This window comes from Talaromyces stipitatus, genomic scaffold, assembly GCF_000003125.1.
Source record: "Talaromyces stipitatus ATCC 10500 scf_1105507295523 genomic scaffold, whole genome shotgun sequence".
NCBI classification, from domain to species: Eukaryota; Fungi; Ascomycota; class Eurotiomycetes; order Eurotiales; family Trichocomaceae; genus Talaromyces; species Talaromyces stipitatus.
This window is the reverse complement of record NW_002990113.1, coordinates 1282270-1301365: the sequence shown is the minus strand read 5'-3', so window position 1 is coordinate 1301365 and position 19096 is coordinate 1282270. Positions and strand designations below refer to the sequence as shown.

At 45.6% G+C, this 19096-nt stretch overlaps 10 protein-coding genes across 15 annotated transcripts, besides 3 other annotated features; 7 read left to right on the top strand and 3 right to left on the bottom strand.

Annotated features, from left to right (window-relative positions):
* Window positions 1-174: 174 nt before the first annotated feature.
* TSTA_064030 (NAD kinase, putative) lies at window positions 175-2335 on the bottom strand. Of its 5 annotated transcripts, none has more exons than XM_002340276.1 (6): window positions 2223-2299; window positions 2106-2153; window positions 1023-2058; window positions 690-966; window positions 454-628; window positions 175-386 (listed from the first exon to the last, which is right to left on the bottom strand). In XM_002340276.1, exons 1-5 carry the CDS (start codon window positions 2265-2267, stop codon window positions 469-471), a joined length of 1566 nt encoding a protein of 521 aa, XP_002340317.1. In that variant the 5' UTR covers window positions 2268-2299; the 3' UTR covers window positions 175-386; window positions 454-468. The 5 variants fall into 5 exon arrangements, with proteins under 5 accessions (XP_002340317.1, XP_002340316.1, XP_002340318.1 ...); XM_002340275.1 differs by having other exon boundaries at window positions 175-383; XM_002340277.1 differs by having other exon boundaries at window positions 175-628.
* Window positions 2336-6383: 4048 nt separating this feature from the next.
* Window positions 6384-6417: a sequence feature (T-rich).
* A 964-nt stretch (window positions 6418-7381) lies between these two features.
* Window positions 7382-8350, top strand: TSTA_064020 (uncharacterized protein; the record flags this gene model as incomplete). The annotated part of the gene is made up of 2 exons (XM_002340274.1): window positions 7382-7998; window positions 8020-8350. 2 exons carry the CDS (start codon window positions 7382-7384, stop codon window positions 8348-8350), a joined length of 948 nt encoding a protein of 315 aa, XP_002340315.1.
* A 7-nt stretch (window positions 8351-8357) lies between these two features.
* Window positions 8358-8387: a sequence feature (AT_rich).
* Window positions 8388-9010: 623 nt separating this feature from the next.
* TSTA_064000 (cell morphogenesis protein Las1, putative) lies at window positions 9011-11573 on the top strand. The gene is made up of 3 exons (XM_002340273.1): window positions 9011-9163; window positions 9215-9798; window positions 9850-11573. Exons 1-3 carry the CDS (start codon window positions 9035-9037, stop codon window positions 10244-10246), a joined length of 1110 nt encoding a protein of 369 aa, XP_002340314.1. The 5' UTR covers window positions 9011-9034; the 3' UTR covers window positions 10247-11573.
* On the bottom strand, window positions 10272-11433 carry TSTA_064010 (aldo-keto reductase, putative; the record flags this gene model as incomplete). Its single annotated transcript, XM_002340272.1, has 2 exons — window positions 10272-10939; window positions 11028-11433. 2 exons carry the CDS (start codon window positions 11431-11433, stop codon window positions 10272-10274), a joined length of 1074 nt encoding a protein of 357 aa, XP_002340313.1.
* Window positions 10970-11021: a microsatellite.
* A 178-nt stretch (window positions 11574-11751) lies between the features above and the next one.
* On the top strand, window positions 11752-12681 carry TSTA_063990 (uncharacterized protein; the record flags this gene model as incomplete). The annotated part of the gene is made up of 2 exons (XM_002340271.1): window positions 11752-11897; window positions 11949-12681. The coding sequence occupies exons 1-2, from the start codon at window positions 11827-11829 to the stop codon at window positions 12679-12681; spliced, it is 804 nt and encodes a 267-aa protein (XP_002340312.1). The 5' UTR covers window positions 11752-11826.
* Window positions 12682-12822: 141 nt separating this feature from the next.
* Window positions 12823-14224, top strand: TSTA_063980 (hydroxyacylglutathione hydrolase, putative). Of its 2 annotated transcripts, none has more exons than XM_002340270.1 (9): window positions 12823-12959; window positions 13023-13110; window positions 13172-13243; window positions 13289-13322; window positions 13384-13588; window positions 13646-13737; window positions 13794-13928; window positions 13988-14014; window positions 14062-14224. In XM_002340270.1, the coding sequence occupies exons 1-9, from the start codon at window positions 12863-12865 to the stop codon at window positions 14143-14145; spliced, it is 834 nt and encodes a 277-aa protein (XP_002340311.1). In that variant the 5' UTR covers window positions 12823-12862; the 3' UTR covers window positions 14146-14224. The 2 variants fall into 2 exon arrangements, with proteins under 2 accessions (XP_002340311.1, XP_002340310.1); XM_002340269.1 differs by having other exon boundaries at window positions 13378-13588.
* A 69-nt stretch (window positions 14225-14293) lies between these two features.
* Window positions 14294-15104, top strand: TSTA_063970 (DUF1264 domain protein; the record flags this gene model as incomplete). Its single annotated transcript, XM_002340268.1, has 3 exons — window positions 14294-14486; window positions 14543-14998; window positions 15070-15104. The coding sequence occupies 3 exons, from the start codon at window positions 14294-14296 to the stop codon at window positions 15102-15104; spliced, it is 684 nt and encodes a 227-aa protein (XP_002340309.1).
* Window positions 15105-15681: 577 nt separating this feature from the next.
* On the top strand, window positions 15682-17126 carry TSTA_063960 (mitochondrial inner membrane protease subunit 1, putative; the record flags this gene model as incomplete). The annotated part of the gene is made up of 2 exons (XM_002340267.1): window positions 15682-16041; window positions 16097-17126. 2 exons carry the CDS (start codon window positions 15682-15684, stop codon window positions 16274-16276), a joined length of 540 nt encoding a protein of 179 aa, XP_002340308.1. The 3' UTR covers window positions 16277-17126.
* On the bottom strand, window positions 16408-17756 carry TSTA_063950 (mitochondrial 54S ribosomal protein YmL35; the record flags this gene model as incomplete). The annotated part of the gene is made up of 2 exons (XM_002340266.1): window positions 17179-17756; window positions 16408-17129 (listed from the first exon to the last, which is right to left on the bottom strand). Exons 1-2 carry the CDS (start codon window positions 17714-17716, stop codon window positions 16408-16410), a joined length of 1260 nt encoding a protein of 419 aa, XP_002340307.1. The 5' UTR covers window positions 17717-17756.
* A 114-nt stretch (window positions 17757-17870) lies between these two features.
* Window positions 17871-18972, top strand: TSTA_063940 (mitochondrial 54S ribosomal protein YmL6). Its single transcript, XM_002340265.1, has 2 exons — window positions 17871-18006; window positions 18060-18972. Exons 1-2 carry the CDS (start codon window positions 17923-17925, stop codon window positions 18873-18875), a joined length of 900 nt encoding a protein of 299 aa, XP_002340306.1. The 5' UTR covers window positions 17871-17922; the 3' UTR covers window positions 18876-18972.
* Window positions 18973-19096: the final 124 nt, after the last annotated feature.

The window sequence follows — 19096 nt, the reverse complement described above, 5'->3', positions numbered from 1 at the left end:
ACATGGCGAGGGTGATCTGGGAAGACGGAATGAAAGTGGTGTTTAACATACCTAGTTAGTTGCAGCAATAGACTAAGTAATGCTCAACCACTATACAATTGTATACAATAGTATAAAGTGGTGTTGAAAAGATTGCTAAGTAAAGTGATGGAGGGAAGAAAAAAATTTTTGAGTGTGGCAGAAAAGCGGATTTTATAGCTCTGGTTGCGGACTCACCGCCTTATTGGCAGTATCTTTTTCTCTTTTTCTCCACAAGAACCCTAACCCTATGATAACAAGCAAAATGACAAGTGGAAAATACTAGTACTTCATTAAGTCCCTTTAAAAGAGTCAATCGATATTTAATTGAATTATAGAGAAGATATATATTCAAGACAGATAGACTTCTAGTCCCAAGTTCAGCCAGTCATGGTCAAAAGATTGTCTCTCCGTTGAAAGGACCTCAACTCTTACCTGATGATACATGGTCTATTTGGTGAACGCTTTCTGGCGCTGTCTTGAATTCCAATTCAATGTTTTGGATATACTTTGCACCCAATCCTCGCTTCGTCTTCCAGCAGGCATCACATTCGCAAATGGGTAGCGGGAAGCCGACACTGTTACGTAGTCGCCCGGATGTAACTCGACCCTGGGAAAGTATCAGTAAAGATATGAAAAAAAAAAATATGTATATATATGGGTAAACCTGCCTCTCTCGCCCGTCAAAACTAGCCCACGAGGTTGTGCGAGCGTCGTAGGGTACGCCCATTCTCAAGACAATGGTGTCTGGAAGAATTATAGGCCGGAATGATAGTGTATGAGCACAGATGGCTGTAACTAAGATCACAGGATTCTCTGGATGGGATAGAGCACCACCAGCTGCGAGATTGTAGGCAGTCGATCCTGTAGGCGTGGATATACATACGCCGTCTGCCAAAACAGTTGTAAAGTGTTCGTCGTCTCCGAATAATTCAATCGTCGACATTGCTTTATGAAGTTAGAGCCATAATACAGTTATAATTCAAGACAAGGAAGACACATACTCGGATTCGGCCCCCTGTCGACCACAATATCATTCAAAATTTGAAATACCTTATCCGGTACGTGTGTCAACGTATCACCAATCTCTTCACCAACCAATTCCTCCACAAGATCTTTCTTGAGGACATGTCCCTCATGATCAACGGCCGGTTTTCTTCGAGGATTACTCCGCATCACTGTACACTCAAATCTCAATCTTAGACTAATAGCAACTCCATCACGAAATGCCTTTGTAATCGTATCTTGATACTTTGAATAGTCGAATTTGGTTAAAAATCCAAGTGATCCGAGTGAAAACGATAATACAGGTGGCACTATACGCTGAAATAACCAGCTGGTATATAAGACTGTGCCGTCTCCTCCGAGCGTTATCACGAAATCGAACGTCTGCGGATGATCAGTTGCAATGCTGCTGTTCCAATATCTCAATCGATCATGCGCCGTAGGCTCGTCAATTTCATGAATAATACGAGCACCATCAAAATCCGGATGGTCTTTAAGCGACTCCTGAACATAGACAGTATATAGCCTCTCTCTATCCTTTGATAGAAGCCATGTAGTGAACTCTCTCGTTATCTTAATCAACGATTCATCATGTGCCTTTGTCACCACAAACACCGTCTTGACTTTAAGCTTGAGTTTAACACTACCCAATCGCTTAGATAATTTGCGCACATTCCAGGCCATATCAGACAGCTGCGCCTTTGTCAAGTGTCGCGAATGCACCACCGTAGGCGTACTTTGATCCGGGAGACGACTCGCATAATCAACTACGGCGACTCGATCGTATTCCCTCAACTCATTGTCCTGACTTGCAGGTTCTATCTCAATCGGTCTTCTGCCAATATGTTCGCCGGTTACGGTTCTGTCGTCCTCTTGGTATTCGTAGGGTATATCCCATTTTCCATTCAGCAATGAGTGTACGAAGCACGCTGTGTTCTTATCGTGGGAGTCGGAACCACGGCGACGGATCCGGGGGTCATCGGTAGCGACAAGTGATGATTTGCGACGATGTTCAGTTTCGGGACTGAAGACGATCTATTGAGGGTTAGTCTATGGGTCACGACATCAAATGGTCGGTTCACCTCTATGTGGTTATGAGAATCTGACTCACTGCCTATTTCTCCTCGTGTCTGCCTTAACCGTCAGTATCTAGCTTTCCAAGTTCTAACAAGGTCGCGACGCGAGATGGAGTCACACACAAAATCTTCAATGGCTATTTGCGTATTGGCATCCGGCTTAACCATTTTGAGCTCTGAGCTCCTAGTTAATTAGGTTCGCATAGATTTTGACAGTTCAAGTCTCGATTGCCAACCATATCGCTGTATGTCCTTGAATGGAGGTTGTCGTTGACTATCACGATGGGATGATGTCAGCCCTCTATCGGCCATGTCACGTGTCGATAACTGGATATTTGAACCACTTCTGCAGTGCCATTATTATATAGCATCAATTGATGTCAGTAAGGTTTCCTCTCTTGTTCACTGATTTACTGTTATTTTCATGGTCGAGGTGGTTAGGTAGATGGTGTGGCCAGCAACCTTGGAAGTTGTCTACCTCGAGCAGAGTGCGTCTCTAAGGTTGAGAATATATATATATCCGGATGGACCTTGCGAGTTAACGTTAACCACCGAATAGCTACCTATATAATCCACAAAATCATGTTTAGTTTCAATTGGCAAATCAATGGTAAACAACAGTATCGAAGGCATCAAAAGTGCTCTTCTATAAAGTATCTACCTAGGTAGGTATGGAGATACTGAAGAAGCGTGTAACCCTATCTGTCCTTCCAGGTTTCGGTGCGCAAGGTCTACATATACGTACTTCGAAATGTGGCCATATACTACCTAAGTATGGAAAGAATTGACAACAACCACTCACAGAAGTGGAGGGACATTAGGACTAAGTATGGAGTGCTGACGAGTGATCCTGTCAACGACACCGTTGGCCAGAGAATTACCAAACAGGGAAACTCGTTTCCTAGTTAAGATACTTGCTGTCTCCCAAGCGAAACGAGGGCAAACAGCTTATTAGTCATCAAACTATTAATCAGAATCAAACATTGACACGGCTCGGTCAACACTACCAGACACTTTCTCCATCGTGCATATGATTCCGAATGAATCGTTATCCTATCCTATGGATGAAACTGGAAAAGACCGATTACGAGCCCGCCAGCAAAGACTGAGAATCGTACATGATTCGCATAACACCATGGATATGTGTGATAAATCTCGCCAAAACCCGGTATGCAAGAGAGCCCGTCTCATTTGATGCTGCAGGTATGCTCGCTGACGATACGCATTGTTGCACTCACTTGGCGGGTTGAGCGGGCTGAGCGGGTCGGATGGATGGCTGCAGGCCTCAGCCTGCTATGTATACTTACTTATCGATCACTTGATTCAACAGGCATTTAAAAAGGTAACAAAGGCATTCCTTTGAAGGATGCCAGTGACAGCGGTGGTGTCGGGGCTTATGCAAGTTGGACACGAAAATAGTTGTGGCTGGCCTAGTTGCACTGTTGCAGTCTTTGTTAATCTTCTTAAGGATGGTATGTGTGACTGAACTATTTATGCGACTTGACACCCCCCCATTATTACAATGCATTGCATCGGTTCGTAATCGTCGTGTCGACGTTGGTTTCGATATGTTGTTGAAAAAAAAAATGTGATAGATAGCTAAAGTTAGAGTCTCGGACAGAACATCTAGACTTATGTATGTTTACTTAACCAATCAGCGTGACAAAATAGATTGCCCACTGACCCCTCATATATTTTTTCTTTCTTCTTTCTCCTTTCTCTGCAGGTGACTGAATAATAATGAAAGAATATCTTGCACGATCCTGGAACCGAGGTCGTCAGCAAATATTTCCTTGTCCTCACTTCCGATACGACAAGTTCTTCTTCCTTGTTCCATGTCCCCTGCCTCGGAGGCGATACCCATCGGTTGAACCACCTTACGTAGTAGGGAGGAGAGGATCGGCTGACCATTAATACGATTAATAAAGTGAGTTACCGGGATATGTTCGACTCAGAAGTGCATCACTGCCATCCAGAACTTAGTATACAACTGCGCCCATTATTTGAATCCAGACTATGGATCATTCATCTGATCGCAGCTGGAACCAGCATCGCATGTGTAGGATGGACTAATACAGACTTCGTGTCATGTACGCAATGAATTCGTTTAGTTACTACGTAGTCAAACTTGATTGTATGACCGACAGACTTTCCCTTCTAGTTTAGTACATAGTATTTTCTGGATCATGATATCCACCCTTTGACTGAAGCAGATCGGTGACTAGGACCTCCGTTTGTAACCACTCGCTCGTAGATGATAAAGTCATAGACGGAGTCTATAACAAACCGAGTATACTCCGGGTTAAGTTAGTTTTTCTTAACATGCGGTGCCTCAATAAGAATTGCCCGTTAAGTCATAAAACTTGGGGCGCTGTGCCGTCCGGTCAGGGGGCCTGCTAGGGCCTGGGCTAAGTTTTCCAAGGGTTGGGTTTCCCCTAACGGTGGTTCCACGAATATTTCTTAGCTTCTCGTATGGCTCTGTCAGTCTGTCTCAAGATAAGCGGGACTAGGCAGAATGATTCTGTCTTCCACTACTAGTAGTATATGATCTTATTGGTTGACTGACAAAGACAAAAAAGCAAAGCCACGAAGTACGCGTTCAGATCAGATCCAGGTCAGGCACAGTACCATGACTCTTTTTATTGGTGATGTCATTCAAAATATAAAATCAATCTAATTCATGGTCAGACCGTGATAGGTGTACTCTAACAGATACGCCAGCAAAGTTTCAGATCCATATCAGAGGGGCCAGCTGAATCGGTGAGTCAACCAAGCGGTCAAATACACATCCAATGCAACGTATTTCTTGTTTCTTATTGGGCAGTTTCTTACTATCGAAACATCCCAACATGGCTATTTAACCAGGCCTAAGTCCTAACTCTTAAGCGCCGAGGTGCGATATATGCTGGCAACCCCACGGAGTAATGTTAATGGCAAGTCGATTCTGACTGGCTCGACGATCTGGACACTTTACAAGGTGCAACTGCAGTGACTCCAAGGGATGAAAGCGCCCGTTTGCTACCCAACAGGCGTAATCAAGCTGTAACTCAATCTTTCCACTGCACCGGAGGATTCCCCGGACGCAAGGCGAGCATACATATATCATAACGTTGTGCTTTGTCGTGGCACAGACAGTCCGAATTACAATTTGTTACCATCGGATAATCCAGGACCAGATGGGATACTACAGCGAGACCCAGTTGGTACATCCTGTAAGACAGCCTTGTACAAAGATAGCCGCTCACCCTCCTCACCATCAATCAACAGGGATGTTACGTACCTCCTCAATGCAGAATGGCCATACGGTCGGGGTCAAAGTCTGCCCCAAGCGTTGCCCTCTAAGAAATTCAACGCTATTAATAAGACGCCCGTTTCGTCACACCCGAACCGCGTGGTTTCGAATGTCGAGATCTAGAGTCCTTTCAGTGGCCTTGCCCCAAATCAGTTAGTGGCCGGTGGGCCTATCGTCGAGTTCTACCTTACCAGAAACCGATAGTCATGCTAAATGCAGAACGATAGTCCTTGGTCATATTGGATTGTTTGATCGGCATGATTTTTCTGAGGATTTGTGTTCGACAAAAAAAAAAAAAGGAAATCCTTTTGCACGGATACCACGGCAGTACGTAACTTCTACTGCGGGCGGACGGACATAACAAATCTGACTCTATACGGGAAGATGTAAACTGGCCCCGCTGTGGTTACTCTTGAAAAATTATTTTTTGAGTCTAGTCTTGCGATTGTAAATTCCCGGAATAACGACTGAGGTGGAGTGCTTCTGGAACACATCTAGCATATTCTATGATAAATACGATTCAATCATAGACTTACCGACGTAGCGACAACAAAGAGTCATTGACCTCCTGGTAGAGAGGTAAGCGGGTTCTACAGACTGAAAGAAGGTGTGACGAATGGGATCGGATATTGTACAAGGTCTTTGATCTATTGACAGACTCTGTCACAGTCTGGTTATCTCAGAAAGTCAGAACTGAGAATAGAGGAGTATGTAGACTGCATGCATCCATCACCTCGTTTACAACGTCTAGTCGGATGTCGGCGTATTTCATATTGATTCACCCAAAACGTAATTGCTTTTGTTAACCACCGGTCCCTCCTTGCTAAGTAGTATGGAATATAAAATATATATATCACAGACTGAGTGGGTTTTTTTCTGCATTGCTGACCCAAACCGGGAATCCCACTGGAAGGTAGTGTTGGTGGCACACCTCGGAAGTAAGATGGATTAGGGTTTCCGCCTGAGTCCGTTCCGTATCTGTCAGTGTGTCAAAAAGCAAGAAAAAGAAAAGAAGAGGAAAAAAAAAGGGCAAAAGTAACGAGGCTGGTTTAGAAAATGTTCATTGGTCATCTGACTCGGCCGATCATACAAAGACGTTAAGAGGACCAGAAGAGACGTTCAAGAGTTTCGTATTCGTCAGGCTCCGCTCTCCCGACTTTCTTTCTGTTCTGCTATGCAAGCAGTCTGATTAGTCACTGCAACCCTGGTTGTATTTATTCAGGTCAAGAACCATCACAATGCCGACTCGTTCCGTGTAACAGCACTCATCAGATAGTATCATCAAGTATTTTACCGCCTGAAACTGTTCGACTCGCTCGTCCTTAGCCCCAGCAGTACCACTATACATATAGTCCATATTACTAGTAGTAGTAGACCGGATGAGGAAAGCTAACCCGCTGTACTATGAGTGGGTGGCAAGACTTACTGTAAGACTGTATGGAGTAATTTTCACTTTATCGTTACCTTGGATACCTGCATACGGTGGCTGAGTATTTTAATTACAGTCCATGATAAAATACAATACGCGCTGTGACCTTTTGCCATGGTTGTAGAGCAGAATAGCGATGGACCCGAAACAAGGGTCATGGCTTTCTCCATACTTCAACTACTACTAACTTAATAGAACTCGTGTTGCTTTGCCCACTCATTCGTCATCCAGCATGGTTCGGTTCTCCACCGATCTGGAAGTTGTTGTAAAAGAGCAACACAAACTGAAAAAAAAAACTTCCCAACCAACCTTTTCATCCATCCATACTCCGTACCTTCAAACAAAACTGAATTTTTCCATATTAATATACTAATACTAGATCCTCCTTCACAAGCCCACCATGAAACCGGCTCGTCATCCATTCCCTTTTTGCCCTATCCTATCCCACTCCTCCAGACACAAGGAGTCTCCTTTGTCATTAGACTTTGCTTTCTAATATTAATATCTCCGCCCTTCCTGGAGCTTGCTTTACCAACTACTCTTGACTCTATAATCATCACAATGGGTGAGGTCTACACGCAACAGCCGTATCATCTCCCACTCGACTGGAATATGCAACTCCACTCTCTCACCAACGACACTTCACTCAGAAACTACCGCAAGACCTTGTCACGAGTGTCCAAACCCAGTAGTGCTGGAAATAGTCCACATTCTCATCCACAACGACGACGCACCATGACCACCTACAACAACAATGGGTTCACTCAAGTCCTTCCCGTACGGAATCTATTCCATAACAACGCTGCAGCAACTCAACGACCACCAAGACCTACCAGCTGGCATCCATCTGTGAAACAGCAACCACAACCATACTACGTACCCAACTGCCACCCGTCATGGTTGCGTGGTGATGTCCCTGTTCCTTCTGTAACCGCCCAGCAACAACAATCGGGCATGACTTCCATGTATGCCGGTCTCTCGACGCCAATCACGTGTCCCATGAGCGGCGACTTGCTCTCGACCAATGATTACTTTGCCGCCAATCCTCCTAGCGAACCATACAACTTTCTCCCGCCAGGCCCGCAGGTCTACACCCCCGTCGAGCCTTCAGATATGTTGTATTCCGAGCCATCGGAGTGGTCTGCCTACAGCGTGGAAGGCACACCGGCGACAACAATGTATCCATGGATGCAACACAGCAATGGATTTGTGTCTACGGATCCTGCAATGATTGATTACGGTCATGAGAGTGTGGCCTCAGCGGATGATCTAACTGCACCACCAACACCAGATATGGCCTACAATCATCAACAGCCAACCCTGATCTCTACCACACAAAACAACCTCGACGATGGAAGCGACGATCTGGTCGCTGTTGGTCTTTACGATGAACCTTCCTCACTCTCCTTTTCATCTCTACTAGGCGGTGATAACACCTGCCACCCCACCGGTAAGGGGCTCAAGCTCGAAGAGACCTTTACTCCTGTCGAAGATGATGAGGAGGACGGAGATGCCGAAAATGACGACTAATTCTTTCTTTTTTTATTTAATTTTTTTTTTAATTATTCACATGACTGTCACGACAGTGATTGCATAGCATGGAGTTTGTTTGCATGTTTCCCCCGTACCAATGACGGATGGACGGAATTTGATACCCCTGATTTAGAATCTTGCTTTCTGCTTCCACGACGATACTATTACTTAATAGAGGAATGAATACTGTTGTTATTAACTTAGCTCTTGAAGTTAGTTGTTATGTAAGAGATGCGTACGTTAGTTAACTAACTGTGTTAGTTACTTGTTAGATCAGCATACGGGAAGTAATGCCGCCCATGTAATATGAAGGAGTAATAATGATGAACAAATGTGCTGCTCTTTCAATACCTCTGATTAAATCATTAGTACTCCGTAGTCCTACCACCTCTCTCCCTGTTTCTGTCAAATAGTTACCGCGTTCAAGATATTTTCTCCTGGTAATAGTCTAAAGACTCTGATTGGCGGGCAATTCGAGGTCGAGGCCAAAGCCCTCTGCGCTATTCTTTTTACGGCAAGAAATGGGTCTATGCTGGTCTAGACCTGGGTCCGCTAGATGCCTGCAAAATATGGCATTAGAATATTTTGCTCTCGGATAAATAGTTTCTCCGGCTGGCGAGAGGAAGGAATTTTTGATTGGTGAGGATGAGATGAGATGATGACTGTTGGATAAAGATCAACATGCCAAAGATAATAATCACCCCCTGGAGGGATGAGTCAGAATTGGCGGACGTGAGATCCAAGTTCTATCCCTCATCCTCACCATCTGGATTCAGTCCGACCGATCAGCGATCTGACGCATGTCGAATCGTACGTTCCCAGACCTACGAAACTAACACAACAGACAACTAATAGTCACAGGTCGAAGCATGGAAACTCCGCGGCCATCTCCCGCACGCCGTAGAAGCAACTGCTCTACTAACAGATGCCATCCTACATGATGACACAACCCACGCCAACAACAACAACTCCATCTTCTCAATCAGAGCTACCTATGCCGCCGCCTTTTCGCGGTTTGTCACGGGGTTAGTAGATAATAAACTGGGTGGACAATATCACCGAGGCACGACGATGTTTAATCGTGCTTCGATGATTGGCTTGCCGCTATCGTTTGTCGAGTTGAGACATGAGGCGGCGCATAGAGAGTTGCCGTCTTTGGTTTTGTTGAGGAGTTATGCGAATCGGGCTTTGGAGTGGTTGTGGGATTATTATTGGGTTAGGATTGAGCGACCTTATCCCGTAGATGAGAGAGAGGGGACCCGGGTTGTGTTGAAGCATTTTGTGAAACAGGTTCAGGCCGAGGGGTCGAAGAAAAAGGTCAAGGCTTTGGTTACGTCTGTCTCTGAGGCTTTGGTCTCGATTTGTAAGAGTGATTCAGTCGAGGAGTCTAAAGCCATTTGCAGGATTCTGCTTGAGGATGGATTCATTGTTCCGAAAGACAGGCAGTGAGTATTCCCACTGGATAATACGTTCCCGGCTGACGAGCTGACGAGCAGACTTGCATCCTCTATGGAATCGTTGTTTACGACGTGGGGCCCTGTCCTCCAGTCAATAACAGATTCAGTCAAGGCATTCTTGACCATTCTTACCGAAGAATTAGCCAAAGAGTTAAACAAGCCAAACACACCAGCAGATTCTTATCTTGAAGGTGTTTATCTCTGGCTAGAGCATATCCTGACCTCGGAGACTTACAAGCAATATAAGTCATTGCTATGTTCGATTAATTATATACGATTTGTGTGCAGTGAATGGCCAAATTATTGGACCAATCGTCTTGCAAAGATTATTGAACAGGAAGTTGAGACAGTCCAAGTTGACGATTCACTACCTACTCGTTCTCTTCCTGTTGACATGGAAGCACCAGATCTTCAAGCTGCTGGATGGTGGTTCTGAACTAGACCATCACCTGGTATGTTGATCAAAAATGCCCAGCAATAGGTTTGGGAACATACGGCTCCTCCAGAAACCTTATCTCCTTCTCCGTCAACGATTTTCCCCGAATCTCAACGACATCATCCAACTTCTCAACCGAAGTAGCGCCCACAATCGGTGCAGCACCTTTACTCCTCAACCAGATCAAAGCAACATGCACCATTTTCCATCCTTTCTCCTTCGCCACCTGCTCAACCCGTTTGATAATCGCCTCATCTGCAGCCGTAAACGCAGAACCCATTGGTGATGGCGTCTGGGAACGGATGGACTCCTTTACACCCACTGGCCGAGCCAACTGGCCCCCAAACAGCGGAGACCAGGGAATAATCCCGACACCAGTCTCCTTGCAAAACCGAGTCATCTCACGCTCTTCCTCGCGATAACAGAGGTTGTAATAGTTTTGCATGGAGATGAACTTGGTCCAACCATTCCTTTCGGCTATATGTTGCAGATTCGCGAATTGGGTAGCCCACATGGAACTTGCGCCGAGATATCGCACTTTTCCTGCTTGGACGAGATCGTGGAGAGCTTTCATTGTTTCTTCGGGGGGAGTGGAGGGATCATAGCGATGGATTTGCAGGACGTCGATGTAATCGGTATTCAAGCGAGAGAGGGAGGCTTCGACTTGGTTGAAGATTGATGCGCGAGAGAGACCTATCCATGAGTCTTTAATCGAACAGAGACAGAAGAAGAAGAAGAAGAAGAAGAAGAAGAAGAAGAAGAAGAAGAAGAAGAAACTCACCTCCTTGGTTGACATACTGCTTACTCTTCTTCATAAATTGTCCATGCGCCGGTCCAACGACGGACACATCCTCCCCGACGGGAATAGCACATTTGGTCATAATCACAACTTTGTGTCTTGGGATTTCGAGGGTTTTGATAGCCTTGCTAATAATCTCCTCCGAAAGACCGTTTCCGTACATATTCGCCGTATCCCAGGTATTGATGCCGCGGTCATAGGCAGCTGCAAGAAGTTTGATGGCTTCTTCTTCTTCGAGGAGCCAGGGACTCCATTCTTTGGACCCAAAGGACATGGTGCCGAGGATGGGAACTGAGATTTGTAGGCCGGACGAGCCGAGGTTGGTGTACTCGACTTTGGTTTCGTCGAGGGATTTTTGCAGAGAAGTGGGAAGGGTTGTGGATGCCATTTTGATTGTCAATGGAGCGGTTATGGAATGATGTTGTGGTAAGAATCTTTAAACAGCTCGATGGAATTTTGGCCGTATTTATAGACAGACTGGCTCTACAGAAGTTCCCTTTCGAAGAGAGTATCATGATGATTGATTTCTAATATCGTAAAGTCATTCATATAGATCTGTATACAAGCGACATCATGATTGGATGTCTTCCCAGGATAAAGACCCACTAGTAGGACTACTTAGCGAGCGTGCCAATCAGGAACGCCCATTTGATTACAAAGGTTTTTAGTCTCAAACATCTTCATCTTGCTCGACTTCTTCTCACTCAGATATCCATCTTGTAGCAAACGATGATTGTTTGCTTATGTCTGCTCATCAACCAGACTGTTCAGACTATGCCTAATGGCTTCACGGGGATCGGAAAAGAAGCGTCCGGTACATAGACGGAGTACTACTGGCTGTATCACTTGTCGGTTTGTATTTCTTCACTGTCTGTATATCATGTACTAGGCTAAAGATTCCAGTATCCGCCGCGTCAAATGCGACGAGGCAAAACCAGCCTGTAAACGCTGCACCTCAACCGGTCGTCGATGTGATGGGTATCGTCAAAGACAACAGCAGCCAGCACAACAACCAACATCCTACATGTCCATCGGCATCTCAATAATGGCAAATGACAGCTTTATCACTGACTCAGGCCGAGCAGCATGTCAAGTGCGCTCAAGAATGTCGTATCATTTATTCGTCGAGTTGTATACGCCTCTACTATCTGATTATGGTACGGCGTGGTTTTGGAATTCGTTGGTGCTGCAGGCTAGTGTTTGTGATGAGAGTATTAAGCATTTGGTGATTGCTGCGTCGAGTTTGCGAACGTCTTCTTCTCCTTCGAGATTATTGTCGAGTTTAACAGCAGTCGAATCAAGACAGCCAGAGACGAGTCATGACAAAATTACCAACGTCTCATTCCTACTTCACCATGGAAGAGCACTACAGCTTCTCAGTTGTGCGTCTCAGCCGTCTATTATTATTATCCTGGTTGCTTGTGTATTGCTCGCCCTATGCGCTGAACTCCAGCATCGATCGACAGAAGCACAGGGACATATACAAGCAGGTCTGAGAATTCTAGCTGCCCATTATCCTGATATAACGTCCGCGACGCCCCTGGGTGAAATTGCGTCGACTTTTGCGAGGTTGTGTATTCCGAAACCTGTTATGCACGGGTTTGAGGAGTTGAGGCGGTCAATTGGTTATAGATAATGCCAATTCATTTATACCAATTTGTAATTGTAGTATCGTGAGTTGGTGTATACATTTCTGCCTTCAATTTCAGGCATCAGCTGACATCACGCCCCTCATCGACGGATGCTCGTGATACGTCAACAAATGCAACTCCTCTATACTCTCTGGAACAACTCTAACATCGGATTCAATACCATCCATGAATTTTCTACGACCATTCCGACGTCTATCTACTCAAAACCAATCCATTCAGCAAAGACAAATACGCAAAATGCATATCAAGACCATTCCCATGTGTAAGCATCCCTCTGGAATTCAACTCCGGTGATGATACATCACATCGACTGACAACGTTGTAGGGACCGGTAAGAGTAATAATTATGCTTACCTGGTCACTGATGAGCCCACCAAGCAATCCGTCATTATTGATCCGGCACACCCAGAAGAGTGCGTTGTAGCATGTTGTCTCTACCTGGTCGAGGACATTACTAATCACGCTTCTTACAAGAGTGATTCCAGTTCTTAAGTCTGAAGAGGCCGCTGGAAATGCCAAGGTGACTGCAATCGTGAATACGCATCAGTATGTACGGACACACTGTTATTGAACTATGCTAACTTCGAATAGCCATTGGGACCATGCCGGTGGTAATGATGGAATCGTAAGATAATTCCTTCAACAATAAGAAAGACGGGAAAATTGATACGGTCATCCAGCTTAAGGAATTCCCTCACCTGAAAGTCATTGGCGGTAGCCAGTGTCAATCAGTCACAAAAACGCCGACGCACGGCGAAACATGGAAGATTGGAGAGCGGATTAGTGTGAAGGCTCTTCATACTCCGTGCCATACTCAGGATAGTATTTGCTATTTCCTGGAAGATGGGGATCAGCGTGCTGTTTTTACGGGTGATACTATGTTCACTGGAGGTATTCCCTCAACTTGACTCGAACGCATGAGGGAGCAGAGTTGACTTATGTGTATAGGATGTGGCCGTTTCTTCGAAGGGGATGCTGCTCAGATGCACAAGGCTCTTAATGAGACGCTTGCGGCTTTACCTGATGATACCAAGGTTTATGTAAGTTTTTGAAGTCCAGATTATTCTAAAGAATGTCTTTGACGATTTGGACTTAGAGCGGTCACGAGTATACCAAGTCCAATGTAAAGTTTCTCCTTGCTGTGTCCCAGTCTGATGCGATCAAGAAACTGCAAGCCTTTGCAGAGAGTAATCAGCAGACTCAAGGCGTTCTCACTATTGGTGACGAAAAGGTGGGTTTATCTCATCCTGGCTTATGGTTTTCATGACGGATACTAATATTCGTTCCTAGGCTCACAATGTCTTTATGAGGCTCAATGTAAGACGAACCTTTCAGATGAAGATGTTGACTGCTAATAGTTATAGGATCCCGATGTTCTGAAAGCAACCGGCATGAAAGATCCCGTGGATGTCATGGCAGCTCTGAGAGAGATGAAGAATGCTATGTGATAGATTAGATGTTTACTTGGAATAGCCATCCATCACTGTGACGTCAATTAGCTACCCCAAATAAACCAAACTTAATAACGTAGAACAATCTTCAATCTACAACCATCTTATTTTCACTCCTTTAGTTCAGCAGAGCAGAGACAAGAAAATGGTGAACAATGACAATGCAGCAGGTGACGACCTCACCACCAAAAGCCGCGTCCTCGAGACCGCAGCCGGAGTGATCCAAGACTTTCGACCTGTGAAAAGCATCTGCGCTCATCTAAATGCCTTTCACGTATATGCCTCTGATCCGACACGAGCTGTAGAAGCAAATCACTACTGCGCGCATATCACCGAAGGTTTGTCCCCTGGCCCCTCTCCCATAGATCCGGAGTTCTAGTCTAAAGGGCAACAGATATCAGACAATGTCTCCTCTACGACTCCCCCGAACCCAACGCCCGCCTCATCGGAATCGAATACATGATCACCCCGAAAATATACTCAACCCTCGACCCCTCCGAACGCGAACTGTGGCATTCCCACATCTACGAAGTGAAAAGCGGCATGTTAATCATGCCTACACCCGCCGGGGTCCCCAACTCAGTATGGCAAATGGCCGAAACCTCCGAAATGAAAGATATTATCCCCTTGTACGGGAAAGCGTATCATCTATGGCAAGTGGATAGAGGCGATAAAGTACCCCTGGGAAAACCGGAGTTGATGGGTAGCTTTGGGGATGATGCTATGTTGGAGAAGGTGCATCCGGAGGGTAAGAAAGGGTTGTTAAGGGATAGGGATAGGAGGTTTCGAGCGGATTATGAGGAAAATGCGAGGTTGAGGGAGGGTTTGGAGGAGCCTGAGTTACATCCCGGTGAGTTTTTTTTTTTTTGTCAACTTCTCAAGAGATAAGAAATCATAAGATCGATGGCTAATATGTAGCAGACGCCGATGCCATGATGCGCAAGAAAGTTGAATAATGTTTGATTGCATGAAATAAGCTAAAGTACGAGAACGAAATGCATTGAATGATAAAACAACTTAGATGTCCCCCATCTACTACACCTCGACTTTCCAGACTTCATACTTAAATGAATGTAAAAGCCAAGTATCGTTCGTGGGTGGTAATATCTTTCTTCAGAAAAAAAAATAAAAGTCAATCTTGCTTCTCTGTCCACACTTGCTCGTCCTGGTGAAATGATATTTCGGAAACGGCAAGCTCTAGCAATTTTAGAAGCGGTGTTTAAGTATTCGTAAAGAATAAGAAATTCCGTATGATGTAAATTGTTTTGTGACGTTAGTAGGATCGGAACCGTAAGCCAGCTCAGCATTATGAGTGGTTTGACAAGCCTTGGATCTTGTTGTGGTAGTGTTGAAGAAGAAGGAAGATGAGAAGAAAATATTCGGAAAAGAACCTGTGCGCTAAGCACCACGCACGTGACCTGTATTGTGACCAATCAGATACCCCAATTCCCAATACCTCATTTTCAACATGTGGACGATTTCAAGTACAGACTCCCTGCTCAAGAATCCATATATGAGCTCGAAGCGAATAAAATGAGCTCAACGTTCCGCCAATTCCTCCGTACCGCCACCCCGCGCTTCGTCCTCAGCTGGACAGTCGACTGTCTAGGCATTTTCTGCGCCGCGATCCTGATCCGCGAACACTTCTACACAGTCCAACGCAGCGAAGGTCCTTCTATGATACCCACCTTCAGCGTACGGGGAGACTGGCTACTCATATCACGGCGACACGATCAAGGCAAAGATATCCAAGTCGGCGATGTGGTGCGCTTCTCGCATCCGTCGTTTTTGGGCGTTAATGGTGCCAAGAGGGTGATTGGTATGCCGGGGGATTTTGTGTGTAAGGATCCGGTGTATAGTACGGATGTTGGGGGGAATAATGAGATGATTCAAGTATGTTACCCTCTAATTGAGTGATCGGCAAGGGTCATGGCTGATTGGTGTAAAGGTCCCCGAAGGACATGTCTTTGTCGCGGGTGATAACCTGCCCTGGTCCAGAGATTCGCGAAACTACGGTCCTGTGCCTATGGGATTAATAAACGGCAAGATTATCGCGCGAGTATGGCCGTGGTCGAAAATGCAATGGGTTGAGAACAATCTTCAACCACACAATTCGGATGAGCAATAGGCACGTGTATTTGTGAGAATTAGCATAGGGACGGCGTTGGAAGAGGAATGTACATATATAATTTTACACTTCTAAAGTACATATTGAAACGAAAAGGTGAAAACAAATACGCCGCTTGAAATATTGACTGATCATCGGAACGAAGCTGGGTTTCTCCGCTTATAAGGTAGAGGTTCAACTCTCTTCCTGCGTAGCTCAATACCAGCAATATCCGTGCCCAGCTCCTTCATAACTGCATCAGTATTCTCATCCCACTGGGTACGGAAGAGCGCAGCACCGACGGGTTTCAAGTGGTGCTTGGATTGTAAGGTTCGAAGACGGAAGTCATGTCTTTCGAGGCCATTCTTAATGGCAGCAGCGTCTAATGGCTGGTTGCCCTTTTGCTCCATCACAAAGAAGGATAGACGGTGGTAGGGACTACCTTTTTGAGCTGCTGGTGGAAGCCATGAGAGCAATGTCTCCGCGGTTTCTGGCAACTTGGCCAGATCAACATGTGTGTCGGTGGGAGAGATGGGAACGTTGACGGCGAGATAGTGGCATTGATAATCGAAGCCGTTTGTCTCGACATTGGGAATATCCGGGTTGACGACGGCGATCGTGACGAGCTTTTGCCCGGCCTCGAATGATTGAACATTCAACTTTGGCGCGGTCATGCTAAGTCTGGAATCGACAAATGATCCAGGAGCAATAGCTGTGCCATCAAAATATAGCTTGACATCAACGGTCGGGTCGCAAGAAGGAAGAACATCAGGAATGACTTTCATCTGCGTGATTCTTTGAATAATGATCAAGCGTCGGTATTCCCTCCACTTTTTGTCCGCCAAGTGTCGGTAAATTGGCAGGTTCATGTCACCTTTACGACTATTAGCCTGATTCTAGCTGAATGAAGCAAGAGTAAATACCTTGTCCATCTTCGAATTTCCTCTTGACCACTGGGTCATTGATATCGGCCCAAATCTTTAAGTTTTCCAAATGTTTCTCCATGGCTCCGAGTTTGGACCTCTTGACATTCGCACCTCCAGCTTCATCATCAGACAGAGCCCGTAACCGATCAATACGATCCTGTTCTCTAGCAATATCTTTCAATTTATCCTCACGGTCCGCCTGAAGGACCTTGCGTGCTTCCTGGAAACATTGATACGGAAGAAGTTCGAAAGGGATGTTCTCCGAAGCTTGAAGGGCAGCACGACGCCTTCGAGAACCAATTGGCGTTACACCTGATTTCAAAAGTCTTCTTTCCAACCGAGGGCTCGATACCAATGCAGGATCCGGATTCTTGTAAAAAGGTTGTGGTTTGTTCTCGACGGCGGCTTCATCGTGCGACACGGCTGTCGTCTGGAATAGGCGTTTCGACTGTAGCGAGGAGATTGAGAACTTGTTTGCAGACGATTGTCGTAGATACCTCAACAGTGGCTTCGAAGCCACTTCGCAATGAGACATGGCGTGCCTCTGTATAATGGCGTGGTCAGTTTGGTGTTTACGGAGCTTGAGACTTTGACGGAAGTTGCGAAGTGGACATATTTTTCGTACTAGCGCCGTTTTTTTGCCAACTCCGCGTTCCGACTTCCCACCCGAAAATTACTGCTCAACTCTCGACCATCTTTGACGACACATTCATCGGTTATAGTCAATTGATATCCATCACAATGCCTAGCAGTGAAGTGCTGCGGACGCTGAGATGGCTCACTCGCAGCGCCAACGGTGTGCTTAAGCAGCCAGAAACCTTGATGGTAAGTCTTAACTCTTCGCATCTGTCATGGCTATTGTACTGACGTCTATAAAGCAAGGATGCGCGAATTCTTCGTCCCGGCTTATGGCAACTATCTCGGAAGCGTCTCATGAACGATTTACTCAAACCGACAGCACCGATGCCTCAAGGACGCCTTGGCAACCTCCTGCTCCTGCCCTTGTGACCATTCACTCCTTTCCATCCATGACACCCCTACGCTTCGAGGAATATTCCCCAGACCATCTCTTAGTACCGCTAAGAAGGGATTTACTACATCGTGCCGTTGTCTACGAAGGTGACAAGACTCGCCAAGGTACTGCCAGCACAAAATGGCGTGACGATGTACATGGAAGTGGACGAAAGCTCGCTCCTCAAAAGGGTACCGGTAATGCGCGTGTCGGAGACAAGAAATCCCCTATTCGAAGAGGTGGTGGTGTCGCGCATGGTCCTCACCCACGAGACTTCTCTACCGATCTACCTAGGAAAGTGTACGACAAGGCTTGGAGGATTGCACTGAGCTATCGCTACACTCGCGGACAGCTATTGGTTGTCGATAATATTCAAACGCCCGACAACTCCTCGCCGTGGTTTTGGAAACGGTTCTTCGAGGTTAATCTGTGGGGCAAGAACCATGGAGGCTGCACTTTTGTGAAGGATCGTATGGATGAGGATCTGTTCGGCGCCATCTCCGAGTTTAAACAACATGCTAGAATACTCGACAGACCGGATCTGGATGTGAAGGATATCTTGAAGAATGGGAAGATGATTATTGAACAGAAGGCCTTGAACAAAATTCTGCGAGACCACTCCAGAGATCTTCCCAGACCACCACCTAAGGCTACCTACCCTGAGGGAATGTATTTCTCTTGATTGGTGATGCGGATTTGTATTATATTTCAGAAGGAATGGAGTATTTTCTTGTTATGTAATTCGACTATTGAATAAATATACAGTTTTCTTCGTCTTTAGCTGTAACCTCAACATAATAAAATCTTGTGGTATTATTTGAATCATGATTGCTGTAACTTGGCTTAAGGATCAAAAAATCGGCCGAGTTCCGCCCTCCGAGGCAAAGCGAACAAACATGAAAA

What these genes read in the sequence shown, in the direction of transcription:
- TSTA_064030 (XM_002340277.1), bottom strand. Translation starts at nt 2,267, where the DNA reads ATGGTTAAGCCGGATGCCAATACGCAAATAGCCATTGAAGATTTT. An exon ending in CGACAGGGGGCCGAATCCGA is followed by an intron (nt 967 to 1,022) that starts GTATGTGTCTTC and finishes AACTTCATAAAG; the next exon opens with CAATGTCGACGATTGAATTA. An exon ending in AGTTTTGACGGGCGAGAGAG is followed by an intron (nt 629 to 689) that starts GCAGGTTTACCC and finishes ATACTTTCCCAG; the next exon opens with GGTCGAGTTACATCCGGGCG.
- TSTA_064000 (XM_002340273.1), top strand. Translation starts at nt 9,035, where the DNA reads ATGCCAAAGATAATAATCACCCCCTGGAGGGATGAGTCAGAATTGGCG. An exon ending in GATCTGACGCATGTCGAATC is followed by an intron (nt 9,164 to 9,214) that starts GTACGTTCCCAG and finishes TAATAGTCACAG; the next exon opens with GTCGAAGCATGGAAACTCCG. An exon ending in ATTGTTCCGAAAGACAGGCA is followed by an intron (nt 9,799 to 9,849) that starts GTGAGTATTCCC and finishes GCTGACGAGCAG; the next exon opens with ACTTGCATCCTCTATGGAAT.
- TSTA_063980 (XM_002340269.1), top strand. Translation starts at nt 12,863, where the DNA reads ATGAATTTTCTACGACCATTCCGACGTCTATCTACTCAAAACCAATCC. An exon ending in GATCCGGCACACCCAGAAGA is followed by an intron (nt 13,111 to 13,171) that starts GTGCGTTGTAGC and finishes GCTTCTTACAAG; the next exon opens with AGTGATTCCAGTTCTTAAGT. An exon ending in ATGTCTTTATGAGGCTCAAT is followed by an intron (nt 14,015 to 14,061) that starts GTAAGACGAACC and finishes TAATAGTTATAG; the next exon opens with GATCCCGATGTTCTGAAAGC.
- TSTA_063940 (XM_002340265.1), top strand. Translation starts at nt 17,923, where the DNA reads ATGCCTAGCAGTGAAGTGCTGCGGACGCTGAGATGGCTCACTCGCAGC. An exon ending in AGCAGCCAGAAACCTTGATG is followed by an intron (nt 18,007 to 18,059) that starts GTAAGTCTTAAC and finishes ACGTCTATAAAG; the next exon opens with CAAGGATGCGCGAATTCTTC.